The following is a 14724-nucleotide window of genomic DNA, read 5'->3' on the forward strand; positions in this document are numbered from 1 at the left end:
TGTAAATGTTGTCATCATTTCGAAACAAATGTTGTCTGCACATTCCACAAAGAGTTTGGTTTGGACGGTTGCTCCTTTGACTTGAGGAGAAAAATGTTAAATATCACCGGTTGTGATGATAATATTGGTCTGTATAATCGGCCTATATGACACAGCACCATCCATCGCTGATTCATGTTTGAAATGTTACATTCAGCAACAGTTTCATTCACCATAAAAGGTCCGTCTTTCAATCTAGGAGACCTATAACCCTTACATAAGAGCATAGGTGGCCTTCAAGCTTATTCATCACAGAATCCCTCTACAACATTTTTCCAACAGTGCCCTTTCATAAATGTATTATTCATGAGGGCAGCTTGTGTGCTGTGTATTGGCAATATTATAATTATTTCCTCAACCTTTCTCCTCCTGTATTATTAGAAACACAGTGTAGCTGTGCTGATACATATCATATTGTTATCATTTTTCTCATAGTTCCCCTTGCAATGATTTTTAAACATACTGTTTCAGTCAGGGATTTGTCTATATTTTACTCACTATTCATCGAGGTCAGTCAAAGCCACGACAGATCTCAAATACTTCTGTGGCTATTTTGGAATTTCCTTTCAACGACTGGTGTATTTTTAAGCATACCGGTATGTCACCTGTAACTGATGAGTAATGTCTCTGTTGCAGCCTGGATACTCTTCTTTCTGATAGAAGAGGGTTTCGCTCTGGCACAGAGAACGAAAGGTAGGCTGTGTGCTTTTCTGCATTCTACTAATGTTGTTGTTCAGCTCATATAAAACCACATTGTCTGACTTAAGGAGGTGTCATCTGCAATGCATGCTATATCAGATTCCATAGGACACATGGAAGGTCCCATTTTAAATGTGCTTAATCTGAAATTTCCTCCTTCCTTTCCCCCTTTCTTCTCTCCTCCTCTGCCCTTTTTCTTGCATTTTTCTTCTTCTTTGCTCTGCCGTCCCTCCCTTCCAATCATTTCCTCATTGATTCCCCCCCCGACTCGATAACCCGTCCGTCCGTTCTGCGTCCAGATTCCCCGAGTGATCATGGCGGCCAGAGCCCCAACCAGAACGACTGCGGCACGTGGGTCCGCAACATCAACGGCGGCGTGTTCACGTCGCCGAACTACCCCAACACCTACCCGCCCAACAAGGAGTGCGTTTACATCCTGGAAGGTAAGGCCGCATTCCCTTCCGTCTGCCGCTCAGAGCTTTTGTTATCAGGAGAGTCGATGCAACTTCAACGCTTTTGGCATATTGCCTTCTTTTCGGTGAATGTCATTAGTCTGACTGACATTGTTTTATATAACCTAGCCCCTATCTGATTCTCTGTTCGCTCGCTGGCAGGCAATCGGTCTGACATTTGTCGAATGACCCATCCTGAGTTTGTTTAACTGCACAGATATAGTGGGTCGCCCCTGACTTTTGGCCTAATCAGAGTCGTACTGTATTCATCTCTATTGGCAGGGTGTGTCAGATAACTTGGCTGTTGGCTGAGACATGAAAGAGATGAACATCTGCTGCAGAATTGAGCTTTGGTGGCGTATCACTGTATTATAAATGTCCTTGTCAACGCTTTAGTGTGCGCTAGTAACATCACATCCATCAGTAATTTGGTGGGGAAGATAATGGAAAGCATCATCATTAGCATCTATAAGAAAATGAGACATGAGATATCGGTTGATGTGTTTTCATATTAAATTGATGGCCTGTGATTTAACTTTTTGTCCACAAACCCACACATCAAAGCAATGCCTTTCATCAAATGATCAGAAATGCAGATGGGACGCGTGCCTGAAGGCTTATGTCCCTGGCAGTGGTAGAGTGGTGGAGACAGATTTTACATATGGCTCAAGGGCTCCCCCTGTGGACAAAGCAAGCCCAGTCTACCCTAGACATGGTGCTGATGGATCAGCCTTGACTCCAGCACAGGCAGCCTACTTGTGTGCGTAGTGCATCGCAGTGGGTCTGCGGAGCGACAAATGGAACCTATTATTTGCTATTATTTGATCTTGAATGGCCTTAGTCATATTCATATCCAAGCTTCAATGGTGAGCCTTTTAGTCTGTCTCTCATAGAGAAAGAGAGATGCAGACTTGTGGCATAAGTGGTAATCAGATAGCTTTGTAATCAAAATTTGTGGTTAGTGAGGCTCATTGATTGTGTCATGCCCCCCAGCTCATCAGCTCAATAGATCGTGTGATACTCGTGTATACTCTTTTCTATACTTTTTCCGTATCAATCTGTCTTACGTGTGTGTGTGTGTGTGAGAGAGAGAGAGAGAGAGAGCGAGAGAGAGAGAGAGAGAGAGAGAGAGAGAGAGAGAGAGAGAGAGAGGATTGAGACTTAACACTCCAGGGAGTTCACACTCAGATAGGAGGAAGTGCAGGCGTACAAGCTGCTCATTCAAGTAGACAGGGAGAACAGAAGGGCTCAAATTCAAAGACAAGAATGGAGACACAAATTCACAAAGACGGAAGAGAATCGTCCGTTTTATTTTATTTAGTGGACACAGTTATAGACTGTGCCGAACATACATTTCACCCCTCCCCTCTCCCTTTTTTTTCTCTAATGAGACACGCTTGGCTTCTTCATGCCAGAGATGATTCAACCCCCCCCCCCACACACACACACACACACACACACACCACCACCACCCCTCTTTACATGGTGTGATTCATCTCCTAAGGCAGGCATGAATTGACCTTGTTGAATATTTGCTGTGTGTGTGGGTAATGCTATTAAAGCGCTCTGTCCATTCACAACATGCAGCCGGAGATTTACATGACAAGTGAACTCGTGAACTGCAGCTCCTGCCGTGATTGTTATGTTCTGGTTCACTGGCTAAAAGGTTGACATGTCAGACTGTCTCTCTTCATGTAGGTGTGTGTGTGTGTGTGTGTGTGTTTGTGTGTGTTGCACATGTATCTGTGTGAGGCATGCTCGCATATGAGTGTATATGCACATTTGTGTTTATGTGCAGAAGAAAATCAGAGAGAGAAAGCTTCTTGCATTCTGTGCATTTGTGTTTTATGTATGCGTGGTTAAAGTTAATGTCCACAGATGTAGACAATTGCTTGAAGCGCTGTTTACCGAATTCGGAAAGCATAAATTAAATATAATCAAAGTTTGTGAAAGCTAAATAGGTTAAACGTCCATAGTAACCAGACAATTATCAACATACTTGGGCTGGGCGATAATTCAGTATTATCGTTTATCGTCTTGATGATATGGTGATTTCGGGATATTGTGACACACAATTCTGCTGTCGAAATTGATAACTAATAACTAATACATTTTATTTCAAAACTATGAAGGTATGATGGAAATATTATTTGAAAATTTCAGTTCACCTAACATTACCATTTGGTTCAATGGGATGAACATTAATTTGATTATTTAACAAGTGAGCCATATTGTGATATACTATATAAAAAAAAATCCTTATGATTATTGGGGTATTGATTTCAACCATATTGCCCAGTCCTACAATATACCAATATCAATATTATGATATCCCTTGTGATGTTCTGGGAGAACACTTGTATATAGAAATCTGGCTTGGACATTAGATATCAACACTAAACACAAATATACAATACAATACGATACGACACGATACGATACGATACGATACGATACGATACGATACGATACGATACGATACGACACGATACGATACGATACGATACGATACGATACGATACGATACACCACAATGCGATACAATACGATGCAATACAATGCGCTTTCTCTGCGATCCAGATTTCTCTAAAATTTGTTATGCATCATAGCAGCTCCGTTTTTAAAAAGAACCATACCTCATACACAGGGTGAACACACAATCACATTGCACATAAAGCACATAATCACAGTACATTCAATTACACATAATCATCAGAATAGCACAGGGACCCTAGGTTACCCCCATATTGCACTAAGCCCAAAGCCCAAAATCTTGGTCATAATAAAGTCATAATTATTATTATTGCACAGGGGTCCCTGATTGCACTTTCCTATATTGTCCGATATAGTCACCTATACCACGCCATACCTACAGTTAGGCTTAGACCTAGTTCATAACTTTACCCACTACCTCTAAACTCACTTTTGGTCCCATCAACAGTTGACTAATGGGACAGCTGAACCTACTGGCTTGGAACAGCTCGCTCTGCGGTTCAGAAACTGAACACCAAAAGCACAGCAAACTCATATTTGATTCGACTTTAAATGTATACACCAGAATGTCATCCAGCTTTTTCTGGATGCATGATATCATGATTACTGAACTTGATTTCATAACCTTTCATGGATTTCCCCCCCTGTCCCCCACCCCCACACCCCACCACACATCTTCCCCCTTCTCGGTCTCTCCTCTCTCTCACGTGTTCCCCCAAAGCTCTCCCCAGACAGAGGATCCAGCTGGCGTTCGACAAGAACTACTACATCGAGCCGTCCTTCGAGTGCCGCTTCGATCACATCGAGATCCGCGACGGCCCGTTCGGGTTCTCGCCGCTCATCGATCGCTTCTGCGGGGGCAAGAACCCGGGTCTGGTCACGTCGACGGGACGCTTCATGTGGATCAAGTTCACCAGCGACGAGGAGTTAGAACGCCTGGGCTTCCGTATCAAGTACACTTTCATTGCAGGTAGAACACCAAAGCTACACCTTTACAGTGACTGTAATACCAGAATACAACCTCAGGGCAAGAATAATGACTCAAAGTCTCAGGTGCTCTGGAAGCAGGAGATGCATACATTTATGATGTCTTGAAAAAAGTAGGGTACGGAACTGGCCATCTGCTATTGGCTGGTCTTTGGTGCCAGGTGATTCACCTTCTATAGATTACAACAGGTGGTGACATCAGCTGGCACCAAAGACCAGCCAATAGCAGAAGGCCAGTTCAGTACCCTACTTTTTATCATTAGATGTCAGGCCTCACTACAGATTTGGATTTGGGGTTTAGTTACTCTTTAACAATGGCAGCTCTGGTTTTCACTGCTGGACACAAATTGACACATGGCGGTTGATCTGCTATCTTGTGTGTACTCTTTCAGCTAATATACGTAGACTTCAAGGGTTGTGGCTAAGGTGTGTGGAGTACTGAACCCATTTAGTCACACCTAAACCATAAAGGACAAATTTGATTTGATCTTCTCGTCACGATTGTATTCTCTCCCTGTGAAAGCTGCCTGAACGTGGGCTGGCTGGACATCTGCAGATAGCCAGTGAGTTCTCCAGGTTTTCAAACATCACAGGCCTCTTTACTTCGTTTTTCTTTTTCTTCAGCCGACACACGTTCGACATCAGAGCCTCTGCAATCCGAAACCAAAAGGCCGGGAAATCAGCGTCTCCCATCAGGCGACAGATATTAGCTCCAAACAGACCCCTTTCTTCTTTATCTGGCCTGCCTTAATGGGATCTTATCTTGTGTTCTGTGCTTACTTATTTCTGCTGTGTGGATTGAGAGTAATGTGCCTCCCCAATCTTATCATTTCAGACCCAGATTTCCATCTGCACGTGGGCGGACTGCTAAACCCCATCCCAGGTAAGCTCTTCAATATTTCACCGGTTTGTGTCCGATCCCATTTGAAGAGCCCCTCTGCGCTCAGAAGCTTACTGGAGGCTATAGCTTACTCTGATGTGAATGCTGAGCACGCTAACGCACCTTGACATGCACACACTTGTACATAAAGCCAACGGACGGACACACGCACACACATGCACCCGCCAATGAAAAAACGCGTGCGAAGGAACACACACATGAACACACCACCTCCTCTTTTATTCGGCTCTTTCCTGCCTATCTTTGTCTTTGTTCCTCTGTCTTCTTTTCGTCCTCTGTCCTAATCCTCTGCGCTGACTTCTGTTCCACCTCGAATCCTTTACTTCTTCAACTAAAACCCCTCATCCGTCCCTCTCTCTATCTCGCTCCACTTGTCCTCATCCTACCTGTTTTCCTCTTTACTCTCTCGCTCCCTTCTCCATCCCTGTCCCTTCCTTCCTCCTCTCTGCCTACCTTCTTCCCTCTCTCGCTTCCTCCCTTTGTCCTCCCTCCCTCCCTATTTCTCTCCTCAGACTGTCAGTTTGTGATCGGTGGATGGGATGGGATTATTCGCTCCAGCCAGGTGGAGGAGGAAGAGAAGGTGAAGCCTGGCGATGCTCTAGACTGTATCTGGACTATCAAGGCTCCTCCACAGTCCAAGGTCAGTACACCATACCATACCATTCACCAGGCATGGTGAATATGGTATGGCCTATCCCACAGTACATCATAGCCCATGCAAGTCTTTTTTGGTGCATTCAGAAATCCGTCTCAGTGCACTGTGAGTACTGTAAGGCTTTGTTCATACTGCAGCTGAAGGTGTCCCAATTCAGATTTTTGTCTCACATGCGACACAGATCTGCTGTTTTCTAATCAGTGTAAAGAGCAAAAAGAAAAGCCGCATGGTGTCATATCTTTTAGATTCTGATCTGGACCACTTGGATATGTGGTACAAAATCAGATCCTGAGGTATGCAACCTATGTGTGACTTGTATTTGAACGCTCAAATGACAGCAACGTTCATCACCCTGACAAAAGCCAACCATGGAAACAAAGACAAATAGCGACTTGATTGGTATTTAGGGAGACGCCTCAATTCAGACAGAACATGAAGGCTCATACACGTAACCACACCCCTGATGAAGTCCTAGTCGAAACGTCCAGGTGCTGTATTGGTTCTATAGTGAAAATAAAATGATGTAATTCAAAAAAGTAATATTTTTGAGCATGTGCTTTCCCCTATCTACATAACCGAAATGTGTACGCATGTGTGTCTTCTCAATATAGCTGTCGGTTCAGATTAGTATGGGACATGGGTTACATCCTATAATAGATATGAACAGTCAACCAAAAAAATGAGATATGAGGAGTAATTCAGAATTGAGTATGAAGGTCTGCTTTATGAACGAAGCCTAAGAGAGTGATGCTCTGAATATGTAAACAGGAGTTCTCGTAGCGCTTTGAATTTATGAATGGCCCTGCAGGCAGGATGCAATGTAAAATCACCCTGGATGCTGTCACTCTGTCCAGCTTGTCCCCCCTTTACTGTCAATGGAGCAGTTCCAGGACTATGACTTAAGTGCACATTTTAATGGAGATTTTTTTTTATTGGATCACGTCTATCCACATGAGTGAAGGATATATCCACTACCTAGAAGAAAGAATAGCCTTGCATTCTTGCATCTTCCAGGCCAAAACATTGCTGCTCTGCTTCTCTCTCGTGGCTAAATGAGTCATCAGCACACGCCTATGCTACTCACTGGCCACAACACACGCACATACACACGCACACACACATTCATGCACATCTACTCAAGTATAGTTAAGCAGAGGCACACACATACGGTCACAAGGCACAAACACAGTCACGGAAGCACTTACCCATACACAATTATTGCAAGGGACGCGGAGTCGCAGGTAGAGTGCACAAAAATAAGGATGGGTTGCTGAAGAGAAAGTGAAGGGAAAAACATAAGCTGTTGTGGACCCAATAAAAAAGGTCAACTAAACAGAGCTCAAAAATAACGAGACATAACTGCAACTGAACAGAACAAACCGACCCAAACAAATGACATACCGGGGGACAAGACTGACAAGACTAACACATGGGGAAAGACACACAATGTATGATACATTGTTTGCTAATTTGAGTGCATGCATGTTATAGTTCTCAGTTGTTAGTTAATTGTTAGTTGTAGTTGTTGATAATGTGAGTATTATATACTCATTGTACAAGACATATACACACATTTAAAACATATATGCATACACATGTAAACATGCATGCATGACTCACACGCACATGCACTACCTTACCTCACACGCGCACGCGCACACACACACACACACACACACACACACTGATTAGCCCCTCATTTCTCTGGTCCTATTTGTGCTGTGGGAGGCAGCAGTTAAGAGGATCTGAGTTTAGCAGCAGCAGAGAGTTGCCTCGGCAGGTATTAGGCCAATGAAGCAGAAAGCGCAGCATCAGGATAAAAGCAGCTACTTAACTGCTGCGTTATTACAGGTGCCTTTGTGCTAAACACGTGTTTCGAGTTCCCTCTAAGTTTGGGACATCTTTATTTCATCCTTATGTAGCCCTGTGTAGCTGGTCATGTCATCGCTGCAACTATAAGAACAGATTCACACAGGTTTAAGGACATTTTCTCATTGCAGGGTTAAATTCAACCTTTCACTTGGTTTCATTAAACAGGTGGAATCTACAGCATCATCAGACCAAAGATATTCTTTATGACTTTATGTTCAGTATATCAGTAATGCACACTAAAGGAACCTATCCCAGCATGCATTGGGCGGAAGGCAGGGAAACACCCTGGACAGTCCATCACAGGGCTAACACACATAGACAGACAAACACACTCACGCTCACATTCACACAGTTTAGAGTCTCCAATCCACCTGACCTGCATGTCTTTGGACTGTGGGAGGAAACCCACATGAACAGGGGGAGAACTATTCTATTCTGCTCTGCTCTGCTCTATTCTATTCTACTCTATGCTATTCTACTCTTTATCTGCATCTCTGAATTTCATGCCCTTATCTACAATAAGACTAGTTGCTGGCTCAGGATTTTGTTCTGGTACAAACCTCTGTTGTTTTTGAGGTGAACTGATGGAATTCTGTTTATTTGGCTTCAGACTAACCTGCGCTAACCTGTCTGCCTGCAGATCTATCTGCGCTTCCTGGAGTACCAGATGGAGCACTCCAACGAGTGCAAGAAGAACTTTGTGGCGGTGTACGACGGCAGCAGCGCCATCGAGAACCTCAAGGCCAAGTTCTGCAGCACCGTGGCCAATGACGTGATGCTGGATAACGGGGTGGGCGTGGTGCGAATGTGGGCCGACGAGAAGAGCCGACTCAGCCGCTTCCGCATGCTCTTCACCTCATTCGTCGACCGTGAGTGCCTGTCTTAAAGCATAATTTCCGCAATTTTGAACCTGGACCCTATTTTCCCATCTTTTTTGAACAATTCTAATCAAAATCTCTTCGGCTCTCTGCGCCACTTTCTCCACTCATTACCTCACAGCTCAACAGGGTAGAACAAAATGTCTTGTCTGCCTCCAAAGTGTAAAGTAATGCAAAATAAATAATGGAAGTTGGAAGGTCATGGATGAACTGAAAATTGAGGTAACATCAATATGTTGAAAAAGACATGTTTTGAGTGTTTTTGGGGTTGATTTTTGTCCATCAGTCCATTTGTCCATTATTATTGGACAGCTGCACCCAGGCAAGCAAGGAAAATGAAGGGAAAATAGGGTCCAGGTGAAATGAGTTACGCTTTAATTTGTCCAAACAGAATGAAAGTCAAACTGAAACCAATGTGGTTGCAGCGGTTAGTTGCGTCTGTGCCTGATGGCCTTGTTTGATGGTGTTTGGAAGCATAGAAACTTGAAGGACAGTTTAATCTCCATTCGTAACAGCGTCTCTTGCCCTTTGCCTCACAGTCATAATCTCAATTTTATTTTATCTCAAGTTTTATCCCACTAATATGCACTTCATCAGACAGTAAAAGAAAGGCACCATACATCATTGCTTTGATCTCCATAACCTACGAGCCACTATATTATCCAACCTCACACAGACACACACACACAAATATGCACACACAGTCGATTTATGAGGTCCCCTATTCTGTCTGCATCACTAGTCACTAACGGACACTAAAGTGCCATTTCAGTGAAGTAAGCTAATTACACTGTGCCATGTTCAAGGCACAGATATGAGAAAACCAATTATTTACTTGAGCATTTTCTAAATTACGGAAAGTGTCAAATAAGTTCTTGATATGCATGTCACAGCATTACACTGTGGCCATTATGGGTCACTTAGACAGGAAAATAGGGATTTATCGGTCCGTTGTGATGAATAGAAAAGCTGACAAGAGTTCATGGAAGTAATTATCCATAAAGCTTCATCGTTTCTGAAGGACGAGGAACTTTCAAACAGATGCTGTTAAAGGTTGCACGTAAAGTAGCGGGAATTGCCATGCAGGAAACAGTTGTTCTGTTAGCACACCGTAATATTTTCATTAAATGCCTGAATAGACTGAGATATTAATTGCCGCTTTCTCCCGTGCACTTCCTGAACCCTGGGTGAATGCTAATGTTGTTTTCCTCAGCAAAACCATAACCATTGCAGTCAGAACTTAATGGCCTTTTAAATTCAGCAAGGGTGTTTTTTTTTTACCCTGAGAGCCCTTAAGACCATTTGGATCCTCATTAATTCTGATCACACAGTTCATCTCAGAGAAGTCTTAAGTCTCTTAAATAACTCCCAAACTTTATTTGGTCGGAGTCAGCGACTGGCTCAAAGTTTACTTGGAGGTCAGAGGCAACCATTAATCTTTGTCACTCAGAGAGCGAGACGAGTTCGCCTCTCTCACTCCATCATCCTTAATGTGTACTAATCTTCTGACAGAAAGCCCTTGACACATAAACCATACATATTAAGGCTTCACTAAATGCATACACACACACACTCATACCCACGCAAACTCACACAAACACACACCCCATACGTTCAGACTGGCCAGACCTGGTTGACACCCTCTGAGAAGCCACGCTTTGAAGGCAAGAAACGGGGCGCATCAGGGGAGCAGCCCCATTTACGTACTCAATGCAAGACGGCTTGGGAGGGCACTCTGACACATTAACACACACACACACACACACATATGCATTTCCCTTTGTCAAAGTTATTCAACCCTGAGGCAGAGGAAGGGTGCGAGGGAAGGCAAGTGGAGGCCCAGAGCCCTCAACACAGTGGACCTTGGAGCAGGGGGGGGGAAGCTGGCGGAGCGAGCCACACTCTGTTTCAGCTGTGATAACGGCTCGGTGAGTGCGTCTGCGTGTGCTAAGGCCTATGTGAGAGAAATGAGAGAAACAGAGGTTTGTCAAGGGGAACATAGAAGGAGGGTGAAGATTAAGCTGCATTCCATTCCGAGAAATTCAGACTTCCTAACTCACAGTTGCTAACATTCTATTCTAACTAGCTGCATTGCCAAATATCATTGCACGGGGAACGGTATTTTACGTTTGCCAAAGAAAATTCGGCGGGTGTCCATGTTCCTTCCCTGGTTTTTCTGAGCTGGTCAGCTGGAACACACAGAGGTTGAAGTCGCAGCCTACCAGCTGGTAATTTCCAACTGTGATAATGTCCAATTGTGTATAGAACATAGCATTTTGTGCAACGAGGCCTGCTAGCACCAAGGCAGCACCCGTTACTGGAGCCCCTTTCCATTCCCAGCCCAAGACTTAACCTTTATACCAGCTTCCAGTCCACCCAGTTCTAGCCCCTCTCCCCACCCGAGAACCCGGGTCTCACCTCATTGCATTTTCACCCAGCCCCCCGTCTTCTATCCCAACCTCAGCCTTACTGCTCTAGCTTCTGTCTGGCAGTGCATCCATCTCCTGAGCCCAGCAGCCAGCATCAATTACCAGTCCTCTATGTCTCTGCCGTCTCTGCCTTCATACGCTAACAGTCAGTTTAATGTTTGGAGTCTCACAGCACCTGCCTGACCATCTGCACCCCATGGTGGCCCGAAGTCATTTGCATCTGTCCTCTCATTCTCCTGACACCCCCCCCAACATATCCTTTCATCCTCCCCTCTATTCCTCTTCTCGTTCTACCCCCAGTCATCCTACCTTCCCACCTCCTCTTGCCCCCCCCCACCCCACTCTTGTCATCTTGTGACTGCAGGAAACGATGATGTATGGGCTCATGTGGACCGTCTTCATTAGACCCCTAGTGGTTGAAGAAATAATGCCACATATTATCTATTATTATATTTTATATGCCTATAAGTTGTATTTGCTTTTTTGCAGTTATAGCTTCAGGTCCTTTTAACAGCTTAGTCATCCTTTAGCTCCTCAGCTCTGTTAGACAGCTGTTTCTCTGTTGTTGTTTTTGTCTAAATTCCGTTATCTCTTTATGCTTTGTCTTTGCCTCCAGCCCCCTGTTCAGCCAACACGTTTTTCTGCCACAGTAACATGTGCATTAACAATTCCCTGGTGTGCAACGGGGTTCAGAACTGCGTCTACCCCTGGGATGAGAACCACTGTAAAGGTGAGATCAAGCTCAACCTCTTCTTTTTGCCAACTGTGCTAATAAAGGGTTTGTACTCCATTTTCACCCATCTCTTCTAACCACTTCTATCCTCCTCTGTTCCACTGCCACTTTACTCATCCTCCACTTTCCCTCATCCTTCCTATGTGCTCCTCTCTTCTCCTTTGTTCTCCTCCACTTCTCTTCTGTCTTCTCCTCTCCAGAGAAGCGATCCAAGGGGCTCTTCCATCAGATCACTAAGACCCATGGCACCGTCATTGGTGTCTCCTCGGGCGTAGTCCTGGTTCTCCTCATCATTTCCATTCTGGTCCAGATGAAGCAACCAAGGAAGAAGGTAACCTGTCCCTCATGGATGTTGTTTTAAAAGAGAAAGAGTGGATGGTCCGCTCTCACAACAGCAGTATTTGTTGTTTTTATTGAGACATTAGGAAAGCAGAGAGGGAGACAGAGTAGGAGAGACGCAGAAATGAAAGCTATGGTGGGACTCAGGCCAGAGAGGGCACATGTGGCTCCAGAGGCGGGGAACTTCAAGGAAAAATCCACCCTCAGACACTATTGCACTGTTATGTGCCATCAATCTGTGACGTTCACTGCATTCCAGGATGAAGTGATGAAGTTTTGTGATGAAGTGACTTTTTTGTTGTACCCACTTTGCCTCAACCTGCCTCATCTACTTCATTTGGTGATTTCGTACAGTTCCCAGAATGAACCCACTCCCATTTCTCAGAACACAACATGTCTTGTGGCTGCATTGCATTCTGGTCTATTGAGGCTACTGTGGGTGGAGAAATTGGTCTCTCTGCCTCTTCTCCCTGTATGATTGTTGAATGTCGGCGCAAAATGGCGGCTCTAGAAAGAAGCCCTCGCTCTTTGATTCTGAGGGACTGACACCAAAACCTGACGTTTACCGCTGATGTTTTAGATCGCTGGAACATTTCTGCTATCAAACTCAATATATTTACAGCTGGGCTGTAAATATATTGACGTGATGTCATGTTGTCTACGTTTGGCCAGTTATCCACAGGAATAGGAAAAATATACCACCAAACAACAAAATGGGCCCCGAGATGCAAGGTACATCGCCAATAGCTGTTTTTTTAACAGTGTTTCAGTGTTTTAGGGTGGATTTTTCCTTTAACTGCTCAGCTATGGCCACACCTTCATGGGTGACTTTTAATCTTCGTATAGCACATTTATTGTGTTTTCTTTGTCATAGTGTTTAGTTTAGATTTAGTGTGAAAACTAGCAACTTGCACATCAATGAAATTTATTTGTCTGCGTGTTTCTTGTTATTGTCTAGGTGGTGGCGCGTCGGCCCGGTGTCTTCAACAAGGCGGGCTTCCAGGAGGTGTTTGACCCGCCCCACTACGAGCTCTTCTCCCTGCGCGACAAGGAGATCTCCTCGGACCTCGCCGACCTGTCCGAGGAGCTGGACAGCTTCCACAAGCTGCGGCGCTCCTCCACCATGTCCCGTTGCGTCCACGAGCACCACTGTGGCTCGCAAGCTTCGGTGGCTACCGGCGGCGGCAGCATGAAGCACAGCCGCACCACGCTGAGCTCCATGGAGCTGTCCTACCACAACGACTTCTCCAAGCCGCCGCCCATGAAGACTTTCAACTCGACGGCCAGCTACAAGAAGAGCTGCTACGGCTACAAGCAGCACTCGCAGACTCACGATTGCGACCAGCAGGTCATCGAGGACCGCGTCATGGAGGAGATCCCTTGCGAGATCTACGTGCGTGGCGGAGGGGGAGGGGGAGGAGGAGCCGCAGGGGCAGCAGCAATGGGAGGAGGAGGAGGAGGGATAGCAGGAGGAGGGATCGGAGGAGGAGTGGGGATGGCAGGAGGAGTGGGGATGGGAGGAGGAGTGGGGATGGCAGGAGGAGTGGGGATGGGAGGAGCAAGTGGCATTGCTGGAGGCATCGGAGGTGGGATGGTGGGAGGCTGCGGGACCCTCAGTGTCCGTGGCAACAGCGCTCGTAACAACACCACCATAGTTGATCCACAACAGCGGTCCATGTCCATGGACTTTTAGACGGAAAGGAGAAGGAGAAGCAGGGGAGGATAGGAGGAGAGGAATATAGACAGACCTCCCATTTCACTCATCGAGTAGAAGAGGGAGCAAGCAATAGAAATAAGAGAAGAGAAGAAGGGAGAGAGGCCAGGAGAGTTGCAATAGTCTTGACTCGATTGCTTCTGTCCTCTCTTCTCACCTTACTCTCAAAACAGTGTAGCGGGTAACACTCAAGGATCATCTCCTCTAAAAGTCTCCTCTGCAGGGTTGGGAAATAAGACCGGAAGAACCAAGAGAGGAGAAGAATTGAGGAAACAAGCGGTTCCATCCTTCAGGAGACTGAAGGATGTAAAGGGAGGGGAGGGCGAAGACAGATCTTGTCCCTCCTCCGATCTCATACTCGTTTAATCTCTCTCCTTTCATTAGTCACGTATAAGGAGAAGGTTCTCGCATGCAGACCCAGACTTCTCTCTGTTTGGTTGCTTAGAAGACCAGGACACCACTCACATGCAGAGAGAGGTAAAGACTGAGAGATGTCCTAGACTGAGTTTTTACATTTATTCACCTGCCATGCA

At 45.2% G+C, this 14724-nt stretch overlaps 1 protein-coding gene across 1 annotated transcript; it reads left to right on the forward strand.

The window, feature by feature from the left end:
- The first annotated feature begins 653 nt into the window (after nt 1–653).
- On the forward strand, nt 654–14170 carry neto2a (neuropilin (NRP) and tolloid (TLL)-like 2a). The gene is made up of 9 exons (XM_071910531.2): nt 654–732; nt 1038–1181; nt 4405–4653; nt 5506–5553; nt 6084–6211; nt 8739–8967; nt 12022–12135; nt 12339–12469; nt 13436–14170. Exons 1-9 carry the CDS (start codon nt 654–656, stop codon nt 14168–14170), a joined length of 1857 nt encoding a protein of 618 aa, XP_071766632.2.
- Nucleotides 14171–14724: the final 554 nt, after the last annotated feature.

The sequence above is a fragment of the Centroberyx gerrardi genome, chromosome 1, assembly GCF_048128805.1.
Source record: "Centroberyx gerrardi isolate f3 chromosome 1, fCenGer3.hap1.cur.20231027, whole genome shotgun sequence".
NCBI classification, from domain to species: Eukaryota; Metazoa; Chordata; class Actinopteri; order Beryciformes; family Berycidae; genus Centroberyx; species Centroberyx gerrardi.